The 20,908-nt window shown below is 31.2% G+C and overlaps 2 protein-coding genes across 4 annotated transcripts; one reads left to right on the top strand and one right to left on the bottom strand.

Moving 5' to 3' along the window:
• Positions 1-456: 456 nt before the first annotated feature.
• LOC110639624 (K(+) efflux antiporter 4-like) lies at positions 457-11,530 on the top strand. Of its 3 annotated transcripts, none has more exons than XM_058145994.1 (20): positions 459-867; positions 1,256-1,299; positions 3,227-3,285; positions 3,412-3,490; positions 3,628-3,689; positions 3,846-3,921; positions 4,009-4,083; positions 4,463-4,534; positions 4,633-4,716; positions 6,469-6,537; positions 7,830-7,907; positions 8,082-8,170; positions 8,526-8,622; positions 8,699-8,752; positions 9,034-9,129; positions 9,415-9,603; positions 9,701-9,778; positions 10,206-10,250; positions 10,611-10,700; positions 11,016-11,530. In XM_058145994.1, exons 1-20 carry the CDS (start codon positions 672-674, stop codon positions 11,043-11,045), a joined length of 1,662 nt encoding a protein of 553 aa, XP_058001977.1. In that variant the 5' UTR covers positions 459-671; the 3' UTR covers positions 11,046-11,530. The 3 variants fall into 3 exon arrangements, 2 of the variants coding, with proteins under 2 accessions (XP_058001977.1, XP_021646341.2); XM_021790649.2 differs by having other exon boundaries at positions 461-867; positions 10,865-11,530; XR_009148349.1 differs by lacking the exons at positions 10,611-10,700; positions 11,016-11,530 and having other exon boundaries at positions 457-867; positions 9,683-9,778; positions 10,206-10,252.
• Positions 11,531-18,334: 6,804 nt separating this feature from the next.
• LOC110639606 (transcription factor MYBS3-like) lies at positions 18,335-19,928 on the bottom strand. The gene is made up of 3 exons (XM_021790625.2): positions 19,569-19,928; positions 18,934-19,130; positions 18,335-18,845 (listed from the first exon to the last, which is right to left on the bottom strand). Exons 1-3 carry the CDS (start codon positions 19,852-19,854, stop codon positions 18,486-18,488), a joined length of 843 nt encoding a protein of 280 aa, XP_021646317.2. The 5' UTR covers positions 19,855-19,928; the 3' UTR covers positions 18,335-18,485.
• Between the last annotated feature and the right edge of the window lie 980 nt (positions 19,929-20,908).

A 20,908-nucleotide genomic window follows, 5' to 3' on the forward strand; every position in this document is an offset into this window, starting at 1 on the left:
AAAATTATAAAATAATAAAATATTTTAAAAAATTTTATTTAAAACTTAAATTTAAAACTTTATAATATTAAACACTATTATAATATTTTAATAATTTAATTTTTAAAGATAGTAAAAAATATATTTTTTTCACAAAATAAAATTTAACTTTTAAAATAAAATTAAAAATTTTTGTGATGTCAATAAAATTTTAATATTATTTAAATTATCATTTTTCAATATTTTAAAAAATATTTTTTCAACAAATATGAATCAGTTTTGTTTGTTAAGAATTAATCAGTTTTTTATTTCCCAACCACTATCAGGGTCACAAACGGATCCGGGGGCTTCAAACTTGTCCACCAAATCTGTCTTACATGGCAACCTCAACATAATCAAATCATCGCCACCGTCAAATGTGTATACCCTCCTTTAGCCTTTAAATCCCAACCAGAGACACTCTCATATACATTGGGCCGCAGCTACACAGAACATTTTCACGGAATACGCACCAGTGACCTTTATTGTATTTGTACGATCCTCCAGTTCCAAAGCTAACTAAAAAAACTTTCCCTCTCGTTCTTCATACGGTGGAAGAAAAATCCAATGACCATATAGCTGGTTCGCTTACTTGCCGGTGTCAGTAGACGCGCCGTGGTTTTCCTTTTCTTTCTCCGAGCTTTCTCTCTGCAATGAGGTTAGTTTTAGCTCTGTTGTTCATTTCTGCTCTCTTTCTTTCGCTCTCGGTCACCGAGTCCGACTCGGCGATGGAGATGAATGCAACAACCAAGTCGAACGCGACTCGTTCGAGATCCAGCGAGGACAGCTTCGCTGACATGATTGATCGGGCTTTGGAGAAGGAGTTCAACGAGACCGACCAGAATGAATGTTCGTACTAGATCTGAGCTCTCTTTCTTTCTGTTTCTATGTGCATCCGCATTTCGGTTTTTTGGAGGCTTTATTTCCTCTACTTGTTGAAAGTTGGATTTTCAGTTTGTGGATCAACTCAGAATTGCTCAATTTCCGGAAATTTAACAATAAGTGATTTTCCTCTTAATTTTACTATTTTCTCCAAGAAAATTTTCGGTAACTAAGCCTTTGCTACCTTTATTGAAATTATTATTATTTTTAAGTGTAATAGCAATGTGAAGCTATTTTTGTTTTTAGAACTGTAATTAATGAAACGTAAGCTAGAGATTACATATTTAAAGCATCTTGTGGAAGGTTTGAGCGGCAAATTACAGATTAGGATTATTTCTTATATTTTCTCTTGCAGCCACTGATCCTGGTAGCTTCAATAACAGTGTTGCTGGACAGCAGGTTCGTAACTCTTTATATTATTATTATTTATTATAAATTCTGATGTTTCTTTTCGTTTTCTGTTGGCTGTTTAAAGCAATTGGTGTTTGGCGTTCTACATTATTCACATATTTTAAATTCGGATTGGTTATTGTCTTCTCGACTTATTGTTTTTGCACTACATTTTCCTGCAATATTCTTTTTAATTTTTTATAACTACTGACTTATGAGTAATTATGTTGAATGAGGAATTGGCTAACATTTCATGCAGGTATGAAACCTTTGAGGATGCCTGCTAGGGCTGTCCACGGTTCTTGGAGGAACTGAACCGATCCCAAGAACTGAACTGAACTGAACCGACATAAACCGTTTTGATACTTTGGTTTGGTTCTGGTTTTTCACTAAGAACCGAACCGAAATTGAACCGAAAACCGAACATATATATATATATATATATATATATATATATATATATATATATGCTTTTCTATATTTTTTTAAGATGTATTATATACTTTCAATATAATTATATATACTTATGTATGTATATATGATTATGAACTAAATATAACTTAATATGATATTTTATTTTTCTATATTTTCTTAATAATTTTAGTTATAAATATATTAAACTACCTTATCATTCTTAATTATAAAAATATACTATTATCTTATATTAATATATATATATATTAATTATATTTGTATCTTATAGTTAAATATTATATGATTAATAAATAGTTAAAATGTGTATTATATGATATATTATGTATTAATAACTCAATTCAAAACTTAAATGCTAATTCATGAATTACTTTTTAAGAAAATAATTACATAAAATTATTTTAAGAACAGAGAACCGAACTAGAATCGTACCGAACTGGAACTGGAACCGAAGAACCTAGAACTGTACCGAACTGAAATCGAAACAATGAAGAACCGAACTGGAACCGTAACGAAATTTTGAAATTCCGGTTCGGTTCCGGTTCTTAGGCAAATCCCGAACTGAATTGGAACCGAACACCCCTAATGCCTACAATGTTAGATATGTAACTAACTAACTAATATTGTAGAACGGTGTATGTAAAGCATTTGTAGGTTAATAAAACTTATAATAATACTGTACACATGTACTTTGATGCTGTTAGAGACTTGCTGGTAAATAAATACAGAATGGTTGAGGATAAAAGTTTAGGATTCACTTATCTAGGCAAAAAGAAAGCCTTATGTTCTAGTTTCTTCACTGAAATAATTCATTTCAATTAAGGAAAATAAAATTGAATTCCTTTCAACATCAAATTGATGATTGCTAATTGTACGGTTAAAACTTAAAAGTTAAGATTTCAGAATTTAGTTAGACTTCTTTTAGAGTTGTGTTTTTGTGAGGGTTAATCACAAGAGCTGTTCAGTGTAATTTGTGAGGCAATAGCTCCAATTACCATTCTTTAATAAATTTGAGTTTGTGCAACTGGGCAAACAGACATTTGCCTGGTCATATGTGGTTTTAAGGATGGTGAGACTGAAAATGCTATTGAGACAAATAGGCCATGGTTAAAGTCCAGTGACAGTTATTAATAAATAGACTGGTCTGAAGTTATACAATTGGGCACAGATTTAATTGAAGAGCATTTGGACCTTATACCACCCATTAGATCAAGGGTTTTTTTTTGCCCCTGAGTTGCTATGCTACATTAAGTTATGATAAGGCTATGCTACATTAAGCTATGATAAGGCAGCTTCAAAAAAGAAGTTATGATAGGGCAAAAATTGTTTGTTGAATTCTGGGTGTAATGAAAGTTTTGTCATTCCACCAATGGGAAAAGAAAATCCGTGTGGCTGGTGGTTTAAATATTTTAATGGATATGTCTGTTAATGAGGTTTCTGATTCTTTACCTTTTGTATCTCTTGAACAAGCCTATGCTGAATATAACTTGTTTGATATTACCAGGCAATTTTGGAAACTGTTGCTAGAGTTAAGTCAAAGAAAAATGACACGAAGGAGGAGAAGTACATACTTATTCTCGATTGATATTCTTTTTAAACATTTAGTTAGAAGTAGTCTCACGAATATTGAATTCAACTTCACCAACTCAAATTTTAGAACTGCTGACCCATTTGTGAACCACATGCTAGGTCTTTTCAGTTTCATGATGTTTTCAATTTGGACAATGAGAATCGAGCAGAGGATATGCCAACGCTGATTGATAGAAAGGTATGTCTAATAGACACCATGAGAAACTCACTTTATGCTACTGTTTTGATGGTGTTAACTAGTATTGCATTACCAATATTTGAACAAATATTTTATGCTGATGAAAATTCTGACCTTTTTGGTAATTTTATCTACAGGACAATGTCTTTATCATATCAAACCCAAAATCCAAGTACCCTGTGTTGCAATTAGATTTAAGGTTTACTCAATTCTTCTTATTCTCATGATTCCATCACACACCAACTAAAATCAATCTTTTAACTGATCTTACCTGTTCAGATTCATGATTCCATCACAGACCAACTAACATTAATCTTTTGACTGATCTTACCTGTTTGGATTTCTATTATTACAGATTGATATCAGATCTGGTGGTTGTCATTGTATCAGCAACTTGCGGTGGCATTGCTTTTGCTTGTACTGGACAACCGGTTAGACTTATTGCTTCTGTGCTTTGTAAATGATAAACTAGTGCTTTATGGGTTCTGAACTTCTTTCATCCATTTTGAATTTTGCAGGTTATCACTGGATATCTGTTAGCAGGATCTATTATTGGGCCTGGGGGCTTGAGCTTTGTTAGCGAAATGGTGCAAGTATGAATTTTTTACATCTATACTGATTGAACACTTATCCTTTGCTTTACTTTTGTGTAATGAATAAGTGATATGGGAATTTTTACCAGAACTTTGATGTTTCTGTTTGTCTTTTTCTTTTTCTTTTATATATATTTTTTTCAGAGGTCAACTTAGGTCAAAATGTGACTCTGAACTTTATCAGTCATTTCATGGGTTCAAATATTAATGGGTTATAGCAAGTTTTTGTATAACACTGAAGCAAATAGATGTACATGTGGGCATCTTATGCTTGGTTGCCTGTTTTAGCCTTTGGTTAGTTTGTTTTCACAGGATAGTTCACAGTAATATTTCATGTTAGGTGTACATACTCATTTTCTGATTTGGATGTGAAGTTTAGGTCGAAACAGTGGCTCAGTTTGGCGTGATATTTCTTCTATTTGCATTGGGCCTAGAATTCTCCACAACAAAGGTTTGCTTGTGTTTTCGATCCTGCTTTCATTTTTCTTATTATTATTTTTTAAATCAACAAACTTAAGCTATGAAATTATTTGCTTTTCAAAAATGCAGCTTCGCGTTGTTCGAGCCGTTGCAGTTCTAGGTGGTCTTCTCCAGATTTTCCTATTTATGTGCTTGTGTGGAATAACAGTCTCAGTATGTTACTGTAATGCTTTGAATTTTATACTCAAGTATAGTATTACTTGGAAGTTTCTATTTAAGTCCATATTGTATAAAAGAAGAGGAAATCTTTTATTACATACCTTGGTTGGGTTTTTTTGTATTTTCTTTTACAAGAAGATCAGTTTTTATATTATTTCTGTAAGAATAGAGACTTCTTTCCTTGTATAGAAAAAGCCATTTAAAACACTAATGCAGAGTAGAATTTTTTGTTAGCTTTTTTGTGATGTTTGAGAATTGTTGAAGGATCTCTATGTTAATTTTCAAAAGAAGCTTTTTCAAGTTCAAAATATTGCTTTTTTCACCATGATATGTGATAATGTTCAAGAATATTAAATTTAGCTTCAAGTTTGTGTGTGCATGTGTGAATTATTTCAAAGCTTAGGTTTTATCTGTAGATCTTATGATGGTGAATTAAATTTATTTTTCTATTCTTGCTCAGCATTAATGTCATCTTTTGTGTGATTTTGGTGGGTGGGGGTCTGTGTATGGGGTTTGGGAGGGGAGGCACCTCAAATGATGAATGCTTCTGTTTTTGCCTTCATTCGATGGGGATAAGATTAAAAGATTAATTAATGGAAATTAAGAATCTAAGGATGCAGTGTATGATGTGGCTTAGTTTAATCTAATACCCACTGACATTTGACACAAGTAGAGAACTAACACATGTATAAATGCAGATGTTAGACTGATATGTATGTGTGAACTTGTGGTATGGGTAATCCAATTCAAACTTTAGTTTGTTTTTGGAGGGCAATGCTCGGTTACTCTGTGGATTGGGTAGACGCAGTCAAGGAAAAGGAATTGTTTTTGGTTTAATTTTTCACTGTAAACTTTTTTATGGAGGAAAGTTTTTCATTGTAAACTTAAGAAGTCTAGATTTTTATTAATTAGGAAGTTTATATTATTTAAGAATTCTATTATTATTTAGGGAGTAGTATTTTATTTAGGAAGCTAGTTGATTTTGGATTTCTGATTAGTATTTGATTAGTAGTTTATTGTTTAGAATTCTAAATCCTAATACTAGTAGGATTAGAATTTATAAATACTCTATAAATACCTGTCTCATTGGTATTTTAGAGAGACCTTTTCTATGATTGAGAATTGATTTGAGAATTAATAAAATTAAGAATTTGTTTCACTTCCATTTGTTCTATTAGTTCTACGTCAATTTGGTTTCAGAGCCTTTTTTGACATGTTGCCTGTAAGCAATCAAAACCTCCATTGCTTCCTATGAAATTTCCTTCCCTTAATTACTGTTATTCTCACTATTAAAAAGAAACCTCCCCAGCCATCACGAAACAAGCCAACCACTGCCTTTCGCTAAACCACCACTCAGCGCTGCCACCGCCAATCCATAGGCGACTCCAGCAGTACAAGTTTGGCTGCCATAAGGATCAATTGGGTGTTTTAGATATCCAGACATAGCATATAAGTAAAAGTCTGGCTATGATATCCAAGTATGGCATATGAATACTTGTCTTCTAGCATTTTAGAGAGACTTTTTCTATGACTGACAATTAATTTGATAGTTAGTTTCTTTTCTCCTTTGTTCTATTGGTTCTACATCACAATCTAGAGTTTGCATTGATGTTCTGAGACTTATTTTACTAAATTTGAGTTGAAGAAAAGAGCACAGCTTAGTTGCTTAAATTTAAATTATTCTGTTCCGATGCAAATTATACTGGCTACGAGTTTTTGATGTGCCTAGCTGCATGCTTTTTGCAGTTATGTGGTGGTAAATCTTCAGAGGGGGTGTTTGTTGGTGCTTTCCTGTCTATGTCATCTACTGCAGTGGTAAAATTCTAATCATAGGTGTTCTTAATTCTGTTTTTATATCTTGTTGTATGTTTGACAGGTCAAAACTGGTAATTTTTTAACTAGTTTCTAGTGTTTATATCATTGCGTTGAAGCTTGTTCTCTTTGACTGTTTTGCCAGATGATCCTTTCTGTTTTTATACTTCTCATTCTGTTTATAGTTTCAGTTATCACGTCTATTTTAATCTTTGTGTTCTGTTTGCTGCATCCACAAGTTTGTTCTTTTAGCAGTATAATTATTCTTAAGGAGCAAAGAGTGCTTGTAGCATATGCTTAATGAAGACTTTAGGCCTCTAGGATCAACGTCCTACTGTAAACATGGTTGTTGTGTCTGATTTTGGTTCTTCTTTAAACATACTTCAGAGTAAAATTTCTGAAACAATGGAATTAAAAATGGGTGGAAGTAACTTTAGTACCCTTTATTTTGGCACTTTTAGTAATGAGGACATGTACTTTCTTTTGTTGCAATTGAGTACAGGAACTTTATTGCCGTTAGCATTTTAAGGACAAGGGGCTAATGGCGTTAAGTATTGCTAATGTGGTGTTGCTAACGTCATCATCATGTCTGACGTGGCATTCTGATGTGACGACATGTATGATGTGACACTGATGTCAGCACCACGTCAACAATTTTTTTTTTATATCATTATTCATTTTGTGACTTAAGTGCATAGTTGAAAGTACGTCTTGAATTACAAAAAGAAAAAAAGAAAAAAGCTTTAAGCTCTAAATGCTAAAAGCGTGAAAATTTCGAAGGTACTTGAAAAATTTTATGCCATGTCTCCCTTTCCCTCTTTATCTCACTGTGTCTCCTTCTTTCTCTCATTGTGTCTCCTTCTCTCTCCATATCTCTCTCTCCCCCCCCACCCCCCAATTTCTCTCGCTCTCTTTCCTTATTTTTTCATATACTTTAAAAATTTTCCTGCTTTCAGCATTTAGGACTTGAACTTTATTTTTTTGGCAATTCAGGACATGTAGTTTCATCTTTTGTTCTTAAGTCACACAATGAATAATGGCATAAAAGTTGTTAATGTGGCATTGACATCAACATTCCATGTTAGCGCTATGTCATATATGGTGCCACATTAGCATGCCATGTCATCGCCATTTAAAAAATAAATGCCCTTGTGTTCACTTAGTTGTCTCTTGAACCTATTATAGGTAGCATATATCTTTTTATTCTAGCTATATTGTTCAATGCTGCTTTGCTAATTTTTATGTGTAGAATTCAAACTTTTTTTATAGTTAAATATTGTTTCCCTTGGTTACAGGTTTTGAAATTTTTGATGGAGAAGAATAGTATTAATACCCTTTATGGTCAAGTTACTATTGGCACCCTTATCTTGCAGGTATTCTTTCGCTTACTCATCAAATGTGTGTTAAAAGATGCTATGTTACTGCTATATCATATTTGAATAGTTGAGAAAAATTAAAAGAAAACATTTCACTTATAATATTTATTTTGATAATGATATATTTCGTGTAGACATTTGCTATTAATTATGATCTTTATGCCCTGCCAGGATTGTGCAGTTGGTCTGCTGTTTGCTTTGCTTCCTATTCTTGGTGGCACTTCTGGTGTTCTTCAAGGAGTCATGTCCATGACTAAATCGTAAGAATCTAAACAACTTATCTGTTTATGCATTTGATATCAACAATTTTCACAACTTAAACATCAACCCTTCCTGTCCTTGGTTTCTGAATTGTATTTTATTTTTTTGGTCTTTAGTTGATGAAATATGTTGATAGGAGAATATGCACTATGAAGATTCAAGATATGTAGATAGAATGTCTTGAAAAAGAACATTTAGGCATGCTGATGCTATTAACAATATTTGCAGGATCTTCAAGGTTATGCAACTGCAGAATTCAAATTAAACATTTGCGCATGTGTATTGTACATTAATTGATGTATTAACCATCAGATTCATTTTCTCCTATTCATGTGCAACATGTCTATATTTCAGGTTGGTGCTGCTAGGAACATTTTTGGCTATCTTAACAATATTGTCTCGTACTTGTGTGCCATGGTTTCTGAAGCTTATGATAAGCCTATCATCACAGGCAAAAACCTAAACCTTTTGCTTTAATATTATACTTTATGATGGAGACCAACTGAATGAGGTTCTATTTTGTGCAGACTAATGAACTTTATCAATTGGCATCAGTGGCATTCTGCTTACTTGTTGCTTGGGTTAGCCTCATTTCCTTATTCTTCTTTTGTTGTTATTAATGCATTTTTAATGCAATCCAATTTATGTTCAGAAGTAACAGACTGATTTATTCATTTTTTCTGTGTAGTTATTTTGATATTTAGTTTCTCAAGAAGTAAGGAAAAAGAAAAAAAAAGGAAAAAGGAAAACATTTTTCAGTGATCCTATTTGTATGTCTTGTCTACCATTGCTCCTGCCGTCTTCAACTAGACACGTGCACATGTATGCAACATGCATATGATAGATTGATTTTGCATTTCAGTGTAGTGATAAGCTGGGTCTGAGCCTTGAACTGGGATCTTTTGCTGCTGGAGTTATGATATCAACAACTGATCTTGCTCAGCATACACTTGAACAAGTAAGTCTTCTATTTATTTGGTTTCAGATGTTGCACAGTAATTGTAACCTTCTCTTTTAATTTCTTTTAAAAGCTTTCTTAAGAAGGAATGAAAGAAAAGAGATTATAACATGGAGGATAAGATGTCTTCCTATCCTAATCAATAGATGGACAAAGCAACACAAAATACACACAGAATAATTTTTGTTGCCTTGATTTTATTTTTCCTGTTCATACTGAATTTTTCGGCCCTCACACACAGAAGTCTCATTTGTTTGCTCTCTTATGGAGTTAATTTCCTTTTAGGTTGAACCCATTCGCAACTTCTTTGCGGCTCTCTTTCTTGCCAGCATTGGGATGCTAATACATGTTCATTTCCTATGGAATCATGTTGATATTTTACTGGCAGCTGTAATATTGGTGATTATCATTAAAACCATTGTAGTTGCGACTGTTGTCAAGGGTTTTCGATACAACAATAAAACATCACTTCTTGTAAGATTTGAGGAACTACTAGCTTGTTTTTATATTTATTTTCACCATTTTATATGCTCCATTGACAGAGAGGCCTTAGGTTTATTCACACGTGTAGGTTGGAATGTCTCTGGCTCAAATTGGGGAATTTGCTTTTGTTCTCTTAAGTCGTGCTTCTAATCTTCATCTAGTCGAGGTTAGTACTTCCATTTTGAGCTTTTTTTTTTCTTACATAGTGTTAGCGCATTCATCCTAAACTAATGGCTAGTTTTCTCATGATATTTTGTGTTTATGCATCGCTCTTTCATTTGGTGCATTTATGTTGGGCCTATTCATTTTGTGGAAAATTTTGTGAGCTCCTGTGCAAAGTAACACAGACAATTCTGTTAGAAATTCAACTCCATAATTTGGGTTTGATATAAACCAGAACATGATTTTATGTTGATTGTACTCTTTTTCCAGATATTCTGATATTTAACTCTCTTCTCTCTGTGTCTCTCATCAGTGTAAAACCAACTAGACTTGCTGTAAACCCAAATAATTGCACTTGACTGTTAGGCATATTCACTCTCTGTGGTATCTTTTTTTATCATTTCAACTGAAGTTTGTTGTGGCTCTTACAGGGTAAATTGTATTTACTGCTTCTTGGAACAACAGCTTTGAGTTTGGTAAGTATGCACCTTGCTATATGTTCTCAGCGAGGCAGAGATACAATGTGAAGAGGGAAATTGTGGAAACTGTAGTGAAACTAAACATTTATTGATGCTTTGCCCATATGGTACTGCAATGTTTAAAATTGCCACTTTAGCAACTTCCATATTCTTGAGAATGCAATAGAGAAATAGAATCTGAATTTGCTTAGTGTTAAAAGATGCATTAAGTTAATAAGCCTGTAGATGTGAGATGTCACAGAATTGGTGAACATGAATAGTTTTATATTATTGAGTTTGTGTAGCAGCCATGTATTTGCCAAATCATGTATGTTGAGAGTTTGAACTCTTCTCATTTCTTACTAAGTAATGTTACAGGTGACCACGCCATTGCTTTTCAAGTTGATTCCTGCTGTCATACATCTCGGGGTACTATTGCGGTGGTTCCCCCTTGATAGTCCGATAGAGGTAATTATCTGCTTTTATACATACATGGATACATTTGTGCATTCAAGCAAATGTGTAAATATCTATGGTTCACACTAGAGAAACGATTTGCATATCCAGTGAGAGCAAGTGTTTTGAGGTGTTTTTTTTTTTTTTTTATTTTTAAATATGGTTTCTCCTTCCAGATTGGGTATAAAGGAGATAGCTTTCGCGCAGACAGTGCTAAGCGTAATACTTTGATGGTCCAAGGCTCTCATGATTCATGATATTAACTAGAACATGAATCATGCAAATTTCAGCATTTACCTGATGGGCTTCCTATACTCTGGAGGACAGGTGCTTAAGAGTGCAAAGGAGGTTGACTGAGTGAACTATTCTTTTACGATTGCAAAGCTCTTAATGCAGCTGAGCGTTAACATATATTCTGACCAATGCGAGCAGATGATCATGCCAATTGAGATCAAGAAATCAAGAGCTCTGTAGATATGCTTCATATGCCAACATACTTCAAATTTTTTATTCAGGTCATCTCTCTACTCTCCAACATGACCTTTTTTGTGTAAAATATCCATTTTTGTAATATGATTTCGTTCCATGTTCTCCTCCCACATCCTCTCTCTCTCTTTTTTTTTTTCTTTTTTTTTTTTTTACAATAATTAGTTGATTTTCTTAGTTTTTCCGTTTTGATTTTTCCCTTTTTTTCAAGTAAAAATCCAGGGTATTTAGTGAACTTTGGGATTTGCGAGTTCGCAATTTGTATTTCAAGTAAAAATCCACACCATGTAAACAGGATTTTATCACTTAATATTTGTTTATGGTATATAGCAATATAATGTGTTGATTTGATACCACTTTCTGGTTTGAAATTTGGATTTTCCCTATGTCTAGAGCTTTTTAGGTACGGTGACTCCTACTGTCTTGGTTGATAGTGTCACTTTTTATTACAAATTTTTTTATATTGCATTTTTTTACATTTTATTATCCATTTTATGTATTTTATTATTTATTTAGTTTTTATTTTTATATAATGACCTTTATAATTCATACATTTTTGTATTTATTCATTTATTTTTCAATAATCAGCATGGCATTATTCTCTAAAACTACACCAAACATTTGGGATCTCATTAAATACGTAACATCAGTGTAAAGATGATGTCCCTGCAAGACTTGGGTGTGTGTCTCCCCTGCTGTGTACTCTTTTTTGTGGGTGCTGTTGAGTAAACCCATGGTAGGGATGTTAACGGGTCGAGTTTTTGTGGGTACTTTTGGGCATTATATAATTGGGTTCGGGACGTGTTCGGGTTTGAAAAATAATATCCATGACGGGTTCGGATCGGGTTCGGGTTTTATATGTTGAGTATCCGTTACCTGAACTCATTTACATAAATACTTAATTAAATATAAAATATATATTTTTATAATAATATTTATAAATTTTTATATATTTTATTTCATATAAAATAGAATTTAAATATTTTATGAAATTATTAAATTTTTAAAATATAAATTATTAATTAAAATAAATTTTTATACAAAATATTAATCAAAATATGTAAAGTTAAATGGGTTTGGATTTTTTTTTTTTTAATGATAATTGGGTTTGGGACGAGTTCTGGTAGTTAAGAATAAATTTTAAACAGGTTTGAGACGACTTCAGATTTTGATCATATTAATCGTGTTTGAGTTCGGAAAGAGTGATTTTCGAGAGTATCCTATCTGTTGCCATCCTACATGACAATGGTTGAAAAGTTGTTATTTTAGCGGATTTATTATTAATTATAAAGTGAAATTGCTACATATGGATACAAGTGAATAAATTAAATGCAAAATGTTAATAATAAAATAGTGAATGAAATGAAAATTCTGTAATAAAATCTTTCAGAAACAATTTTGCCTTTATGAGATGGGATAAGGGTTATTATTTGGGGTGACAAAATTTACAGTTAACAGTGTAACGAACCACTTTAACAGGATAGAGAAATTAAAGAGGTAAATGCATTCATAATTTGATTGAACAGAAAGAGGTTTTAGTTATTGGAAATGAGGAGAAATTTTAAGTCATGCATATGCATAACTAACTTTGTCTTCCCGGACGAAATTGGTGTTTGGAATTGAAAATAAGAAATAGATTGACCTTATCATTTGTTATTAATTAGACTTAAATTTTCTTGTATGAACAAGCAATAAAATAGGAAAAAAAAAAACCCTTAGAAAAAGTCAGCTGACATTCATTAATGGAGTCCTGGGCAATATTTTAACCATTTCAATATGCTTGCGATAAGTCAATTCTTAATTCCAATTGTCATTTGGATGATTATATTGACGTTTAAACCAGTTATTTTTTATTATTTTTAAAAAATATTTTCCTCTTTAGTTTCCTTGAATGAAATATGAAATTGAAGCATAAACATTAGCAATTTAATTTTTCTGAGTTTGACGAGAAGAGCTCAAACCAGTTTTTTTAAAACTGCTGCTATGAGTGAAGGTTCTACTTCACGCTTTTAGAGAATAATTAGGTTTAGAATAGAATTAGGATGATATTATGGCAATCCCATCTGACTTATTTCAGAATGTTAAATAAGGATTATATTTAGGATTATTATTCGTTTCCTCAAATGACTTTTAAGTTAATAATTAAGTGGGTGGATATAATAATACCCTTGAACTAAACTTTATTAAATATTTATTAGTTTAACATTAGTATTGATTTATTATTATTATTATTATTATTATTATTATTATTATTATTATTATTATTATTATTATTATTATTATTATTATTTGGGTAGTGGTTGGATTTTCAAGTAGTGTTTGGCAGGGTCAAAACTATGAAAATTGCATATGTTGATTTGATAAATTTGCTCATGAAATATAAACCACAACTCCATTGTCCAAATAAGAAATAAAGAGGTTGTTGAGGAATAATAAATTGGCAACTTTTTTTTGATGGTTACAGTTAATGGTGTATTCCCTTTGCCTGCATGGTAGTTCAGATGTCACCATAAATCATGAGCATATAGGAAAAACTTTTGTATGTCTGATTTATTATGAATTTAAAATATAATTATATGTGATTTATATATTTAATAAGTAGATTTTATCATATATTTTATGTTTTTAATTTACTATAAACTAAATTTAGACCCAAAAAAATCACTTATAAAAATTATGAAATTGATATTTTTATTCTCAATTTTATAAAAATTGTTTACTGATGAAGAATTATATAATTTTATCCTATAAAATAACTAAAATTTTAATACAATTTTAGTTTATAAAATCACTTGTTAATTTTTATAAAGTTAATTAAGATATTAGAGTGTTTGATTCTAAAATTGAAGGAATTAAAGTGTATTATTATTTAATATCAAATATGTTTCTCAAAAAATTACATCAATATCAAAATTATTATTATTATTTAATATTTTTTGGTCCAATAAAAAGGACAGGCTAAACCATTTAACACATAAAATACCTAGAGATTTTTGAGTTGGTTGATCCATTTTGCGAGTCCTGAAATAGATAATTTGTTTTTATTGTTGTTGCTTTTGGATTTTCTCTTCAATAATAGCCCTTAGACTCCCTGCATTTCCTTTTCAAGCAAGACATCAAACCAACAACATTTACTCTCAATTATTAGATTTCTCAATTGTTAGAGGAGTAATCTAATAATCAAAATGTTCCTTATTTCCAAATTAATTAGCTTAGTTATATGAATTATTTTTTGTCTTTTCACTTATTAATATCTAAAATTTATAAATCTTTTTTATATTTTTTTCTTTGTATCATCTTAGACCTTCATTTACTCTTTTTTATTTTTTTTTTACTATTAAAAAGACATTTAATTCTCTGTGTTTTACAAAAAGCCATATTTGGCTTGCTAAATTGTTAATAGCTAATGCTATATATTTATGCATAGGTTTTATAATAATAATAATAATAATAATAATAATAATAATAATAATAATAATAATAATAAGAGTGTGATGGTTGCCTAACAAGAGTCGTCCTTCTTGCTGCTTGATAGATTCCAAGCTAAACAGCAAAATCCAATAATTAACTAAAGGACTGTTCCTTCTCCACTATTTTGCTTATAGTAAGAGTGAGTGTTATTCGATTTGAACTGAATAAATTGAATTTAACTACCTTAATTAAGTAATTTGATTTGATTTTTTATGTATTTTTATTCAGTTTGATTTTAATTTTTAGATTTTTCATTTATTTTGATTCGACTTTAGAGAGAAAAAAAATTGATTAAATTGAACCAAACTGAAATCCTATTAAAACACAGTCATTTTAATTATTAGGGTTATATATGAGTCTCCTTTTCTTTGTTTGCCACCTAACCTCCTCCTTTAATCTTTTCTCCTCACTTCTTCTTCGCTCAATCCACGAAAACATCACCTCAAATCAAAATCCCTACCTCCTTTATTCCTTTCTGCTCATCTCTTCTTCTCCATCTTGTGTCTCTTCTCCATCCTCCAATCATCTCGTCAGTTGTTTGTCAGAGGATTTCTTGCATGTCTTCCTGTTAACGAAGACAATCCCTCAAATCGATTGCCATTGAAGCGTTTTGTAAAATTAAGAATTTCGGTTCCCTTAGTGGTTTGGTTCTCTCAATTTGATTTTCTTAGTGGTTCGATTCAATTTGTAAAATTAAGAATTTCAGTTAATTTAATATGAATGGTTCAATTCGATTTTAATTGAATGTTCACCCTAACTTGTGGGCAAATTTCTTATTAATGAAACACTTTATGAAAATCATTCAGGTTTTTGTATTTATGTATTATGTAGTGCTCTTACAAATTAATGCTACTCACTATTTTTAATTTCTTCTTTTGCCTAACCTTCATTTATTAATAAAGCTTGTCTACAATGACTTGCATTTTTACCTCCCAGTCACTCCAAATTCCTTCTATATCAGGTAATCTTCTTTAGGTCACAAAGTTGAAAATGGAAACTAAAATTTGGAGTCATTGTATATAGGATTAGCATAAAAGAGTTTAGCTTAATTCAATGATTAAAAGCATATCACTTGATATAATACAGTCAGGTTAGAGTCCCCGAAAAAAAAAAAAGATTTATTTATTTATTTTGATTAATTAATTAAAAGAGTGTGAGCAACAAATGAATGTACAATTTCTCTTCAAACTCATAACAAGTAAAAGATAAATTAGATATATCTAGGCGTGAAAAGAAACAAAGTTCTATCCTCCACAACATATACATGTATATGAGACTATATCAAAATGAATATATAGTGTAGAAGGGATGATTCAGAGATATATTCAAATTATTTGACACCTCATTGATAGCAACAGCATGTATATAAGACATGCTAGTTGGGTGAAAGGTCACTTTACCTTAAAAGTGACCATAACTGAGACAATTATGTTCAAGTATTCAGGCACACAAAGACAGATATCATGAGTATATCAATCAAATTTACTGCCGGTAGAAACCCTGTGAATTTTTTTTTTTCCTGTTTTTACTTTTTTCTTTGATAAAACACAATATCTCCTAACCTGATGCCAGAGAGGTCTCTTATGAGGTAAAGCACACTTAGCGAACTAGTGAAGATTTTTTTTTTTTATTTACAAGGATTAAGCTCTTAACAGATACAGAGTTCTTTACAACTCTTATAAATTTCGTTAATTTTTTTTTTGAATTACCTGGCTATTATCTGTTTTTTTTTTAAAATATCTGTACTATATACTATACATAAACCAATAGGAAATAAAAGAAACAAAAACATGTGCAATTACTGTTGTAGGGGTCCCCATCTCCTCCTCCAATTGTTCTCTAACCTTTTTCCAAATGGTTCCCTAAAAAAGCTTAAAAAGCATGGAGATGTGCCAAGTTTCTAGTCACCCATTTTTTCAAAACATAGATTCAATAAGGACTTTTCATATGATATAATTTAGCCATGTGTAGTGGCTAGCTACATGACAGAAACACACCAGTCCAAGGTTCTTTTTAATGCTTCAGAACTTGAAAAAGCTTGAAATATATGGATTAAGGTTTAAAGGGTCAAAATTTAAGAAACCATTAATCCAAGTTTCAGAAACATAAAGGGCCTATTTTTTGTTTTTTATTTTTTATTTTTTTGGAAAATTTTTATTTTTATTTTTCATTAAAAAAAGAAAATATAAAAAGTGTTCACTTATAATAATAAAAAATAATTTTTTATAACTAAAAATATAAATCATTATAAAATATATTCAAAGCCTTAATTTTTTAAAAAAAATTTTAATATGTATTTTTCATTTGTAATAATATGATTACTTTTTTATCATAATAATAAATATTTTATTAAATAATTATTTAATTTTAATTATGAAAAGTTATTGTTATTTTTCATTTAAAAACAACTAAAAAATATATTTTTTATGAAGGAAAATTCTAAATTTTAATTAATTAAATTTTAAAAATTTAAAAATTAGTATTTTATTTAAAAAATTGATACATGTAAATACAAAATTTTACTTTTTCAATTTTCTAACTACTCAATTTCACAAGTGAACATGCTTAAAATTTCCAACTAGGAAATTGGAAGTCAAGGACGTGCATGGTTTCACATACCATATTGCGATGACTGCTTGTATATTATATAGGTCAAGCTTGATGATTTCTATATCTTCTGGTCCAGTTCGAAGAATCTCATCATGAAAATTTTGACTTCAAAAAGTCAGAAAATCTTAATTTGTTATGAAAGATCCTTATGATAGAAATGGTGAAAATCAATTCTAGAAGTATATAGTTAGATGAATTATGGCTAATAAGAAAAATAGCTAGAGCTTATTAATTAATCATGTATGTGTGTGTGTGTGTGTGTGTGTGTGTGTGTGTGTGAGAGAGAGAGAGAGAGAGAGAGAGAGAGAGAGAGAGAGAGGCTATGTGATTGTGGGCTTTGTTGGCTACTTGTATGCCTAACTTTTGTCCTTCCAACTTTGGGCGATCGATCCATCTTTTCCATAGAAATTTGTAGGACCCCAATTCCAGATTTATGATTTTGTTCACTGGGATGCCATTAGAATGGTCCCATAAGGCCATGTTTCGACAAAAATTGGGGCCTGAGCTGTCTGTATCTATAACTATTTATTCAGCTACCCTCAATTATTTATGCTGCTGCTGCTGCTGCTGCTTTTGCTGAGTGACCCCCATATGATTTTCATGCCAAAAGAAAAATACAGTTTCTTGATGAACAGATTTGCTGCTTGGCATGAAGCAAGCTATATAGGATATGAAGGGAAAGGAATGAACTGAAGCTATTCAAGAAGCAGAAAAAACAATAATATATAGCAATGGAAACCCCACTTTTATTTTGTTTGTTAGTACTGTTATTACACTACTTTATCAAGTACAATTTTAATTAGATTTAACTGGTAATAATTAAGAATAATAAAACAGAGAAGTGGTTAGGTAATTTATTTATGCAGAAAATGTCCTGTACAAGTAGAAATGGAGATGAGAAAGATTACATTCTTCTGGTTTATGATTATGTTAATGGATTCTTGCACATTTCTATATATATATCATTCATTTAGATGATGAACTCATTTACATCTTTAATACCTGCAAATTAACAGATCTGCTTATTGCCGACTCCAAATTTTTGGGATAAAGGCTTATTTGACAAAAAATAATGATAATTATAACAAAAGAGAACTTTTGGATGTATTAATTCCTCTGTTAACACATGATGACTACACCGGAAATTAATATATAATACTAACAGTGATGTCATATATATAGATATAAAGCTCCACTATCAGCATGGATATTAGTCAATTAATTAGCTAGCTATGTAGCTCTTATGGAGATGAGGAACGGACTTGGGGAAGGTTTATTCCCTTCCAGAGGAGTTGGACCAGCAAGAGTGAGCTCCAGATCAGCAGATGATACATTTGAAGATGTTGGTTTTGATCTGTTTGAAGGTTTTGGCAGAGGTATGGAATGGTGGCATGAAACTAATTGAGGATGGTCAATTTCTTGGTTATTAATATCAGAATGGTTAAGGCCTACCAGAGGGGAAGCCAGAAAAGTGTCATTTTGTATTGCATATTGAGAGCTATTTGGCTTCAAATATTGATCATGACTCAGAACATGATCATCACTTAGCTTGGAGTTGCAAGTATAATTAGCTTGATGGCTGCTTCCAACCTACAAATACAAAAATCCATCAGAACATTAATAATCCATGATCAAGAGATATAGCTGCAGATGATCAGATATGCATGGGTATTCGTACCATGTCGAAGAGACTCGAACGCCGCTTCTTCTTGTTTAGGCTAGCAAGGCGAAGAAAATACTTCTGAGCATGACTAGCAACTTGGGTTGGAGTTCTTGAAGTCACATAGTTTCTGGAGATGCCTCTCCAGTCTCCTTTTCCAAGCCTCTCAAGGCCAATTAGAAATGCTCGGTGCTCCTCTTCTGTCCATGGAACTCCTATACATAATCATCCAATATTTATAAATATTTTTTCCTTTTAATGAATATAAAGAATTTATGTAGAGAAGATGAAATACAAAAGCTGTTGTGATCAAATCATCAAACTGAAGTGAATTTTGCTATTTTTCTGTATAGTCTTAGATAAGAATAGTCGAGAAATAATTGGCCTAGAAAATGTGGTAGCAAGAACTCACAAAAATTAATAGTACCCTTATTAACGAGGAAAAATAATTCATATAGCCGACTCAAATTAGACGAGTTGAGTTGCATCGATACAGAGAACTGATTTAAAAAAAAAAAAAAAAACCCTGAATACGCTCCAAGTTATTTTAGAAACCAAAGAAAGAAAACAATTTTTGCTAATTTGCTGAGAACATTAGACAGAAATCATTTATGGATAGAGGGGATGGATATATATACACACTGAAAACATACCCTTCTTTCTTTCCTGGATTGGGCCGATGAGGCCATCAGAGAGATAATCAGTTGAAGTTCTATCAGGATTATCGTCGACGGAAACTCGAGAAGAACACAAAGAAGAAGACGGAGAAGAAGAAGACAAGCACTCCATGCTAAAACTCTTTTTCATGGCAAAAGAAGAAGAAGATAGGTCAAGTTGCACTCCAAAAAGCCTAAGTCCACCAACAACAGTGCGTCTGAAATTGGTGCAGGTTCTTGAATTGTGACCTATGTTTCCGCAATGTGAGCACTTCCTGCCCATTTCCTTCCGGACAAAGCTCAGCTTCTTAGACTAACAACCAACAAAAACCACAAATAACAAACTCACAGAGAGAGAGAGAACTAGTAGTTTGGTGGGATATACGATGATGGGGTAAGGTGGGGCTTACGAAAATGGATGCACACCAAGAGAAGATGATTGGATAGACATAGTTCATCGTTTGGATATTTTTGCCAACTTGGGTTATAAACAAAAGAAATGAAATGCAGGGTGCAATTACAAATCTCTCTATTATCCTTCCCTACCTTTCTCTGGAAGGCTTATCTCATAATGGGTAATCCTTCTTTACATGTATGTAATATAGTATATATATTGTCAAAATTATACATTCTTATTTTTTTTAATTGTTAAAAAATTAAATCTAATTTTATTATTTAGGTGTTAAAGTTAAAACACCTAATAATATTATTAAGTTTATATTTCTTTTATATTTATTAGATGTGCGATATTTAGTTTCTAATAACAACATTCCTTGACACGTGCTAGACTTGACTAGCACGTGACATGATTTTTATTGGAATACACATCAACTAAGTCTTATTAATGAGAACTTGGTATAAAGAGTATGATATTAATACTTCATTTGTTTTGTAAAAAATACTTTTTCCAGAAAATATTTTAGTGTTTAAAGAAATTAAAAAAATTGATAAAATAAAAAATATTTTCTTAATAAAAAAATAAATCAAATTTAAGAAAAATAACTTTATCTTTTTAAAGGAAAAAAATATTATTAAGACCTGAACATTTATACATACACAATGTAAACATATAGTATTAGTTTAACATCACATCTAAATAATGAAAAATATTTTTATTAAAAATATTTTTTTAAAAAATAATTTTCATAAAAAATATTTTCATATATAAATTATTTTTCACAAAATAAAAAGAGCCTAATCGAATGAAAGTACCGAAAACATTGTAAGTAAAAAAGGACTCAAATGGTGAAATTGAAACTTAGCGTAAAATGGTAAATACATTGTAATATAAATGTGCATAATGTAGAGTGTAGAGTTGAATCTAATTAACGCTATAT

The sequence above is a fragment of the Hevea brasiliensis genome, chromosome 4 (assembly GCF_030052815.1).
Source record: "Hevea brasiliensis isolate MT/VB/25A 57/8 chromosome 4, ASM3005281v1, whole genome shotgun sequence".
Taxonomy (NCBI): Eukaryota; Viridiplantae; Streptophyta; class Magnoliopsida; order Malpighiales; family Euphorbiaceae; genus Hevea; species Hevea brasiliensis.

Coding starts and splice junctions, on each gene's coding strand:
- LOC110639624 (XM_021790649.2), top strand. CDS start 672: ATGAGGTTAGTTTTAGCTCTGTTGTTCATTTCTGCTCTCTTTCTTTCG. Junction 1,300..3,226: donor ACAGTGTTGCTGGACAGCAG/GTTCGTAACTCT, acceptor TGATATTACCAG/GCAATTTTGGAAACTGTTGC. Junction 7,908..8,081: donor TTGGCACCCTTATCTTGCAG/GTATTCTTTCGC, acceptor ATGCCCTGCCAG/GATTGTGCAGTTGGTCTGCT.
- LOC110639606 (XM_021790625.2), bottom strand. CDS start 19,854: ATGGGCAGGAAGTGCTCACATTGCGGAAACATAGGTCACAATTCAAGA. Junction 19,131..19,568: donor AATCCAGGAAAGAAAGAAGG/GTATGTTTTCAG, acceptor GATTATGTATAG/GAGTTCCATGGACAGAAGAG. Junction 18,846..18,933: donor GTTCGAGTCTCTTCGACATG/GTACGAATACCC, acceptor TTGTATTTGTAG/GTTGGAAGCAGCCATCAAGC.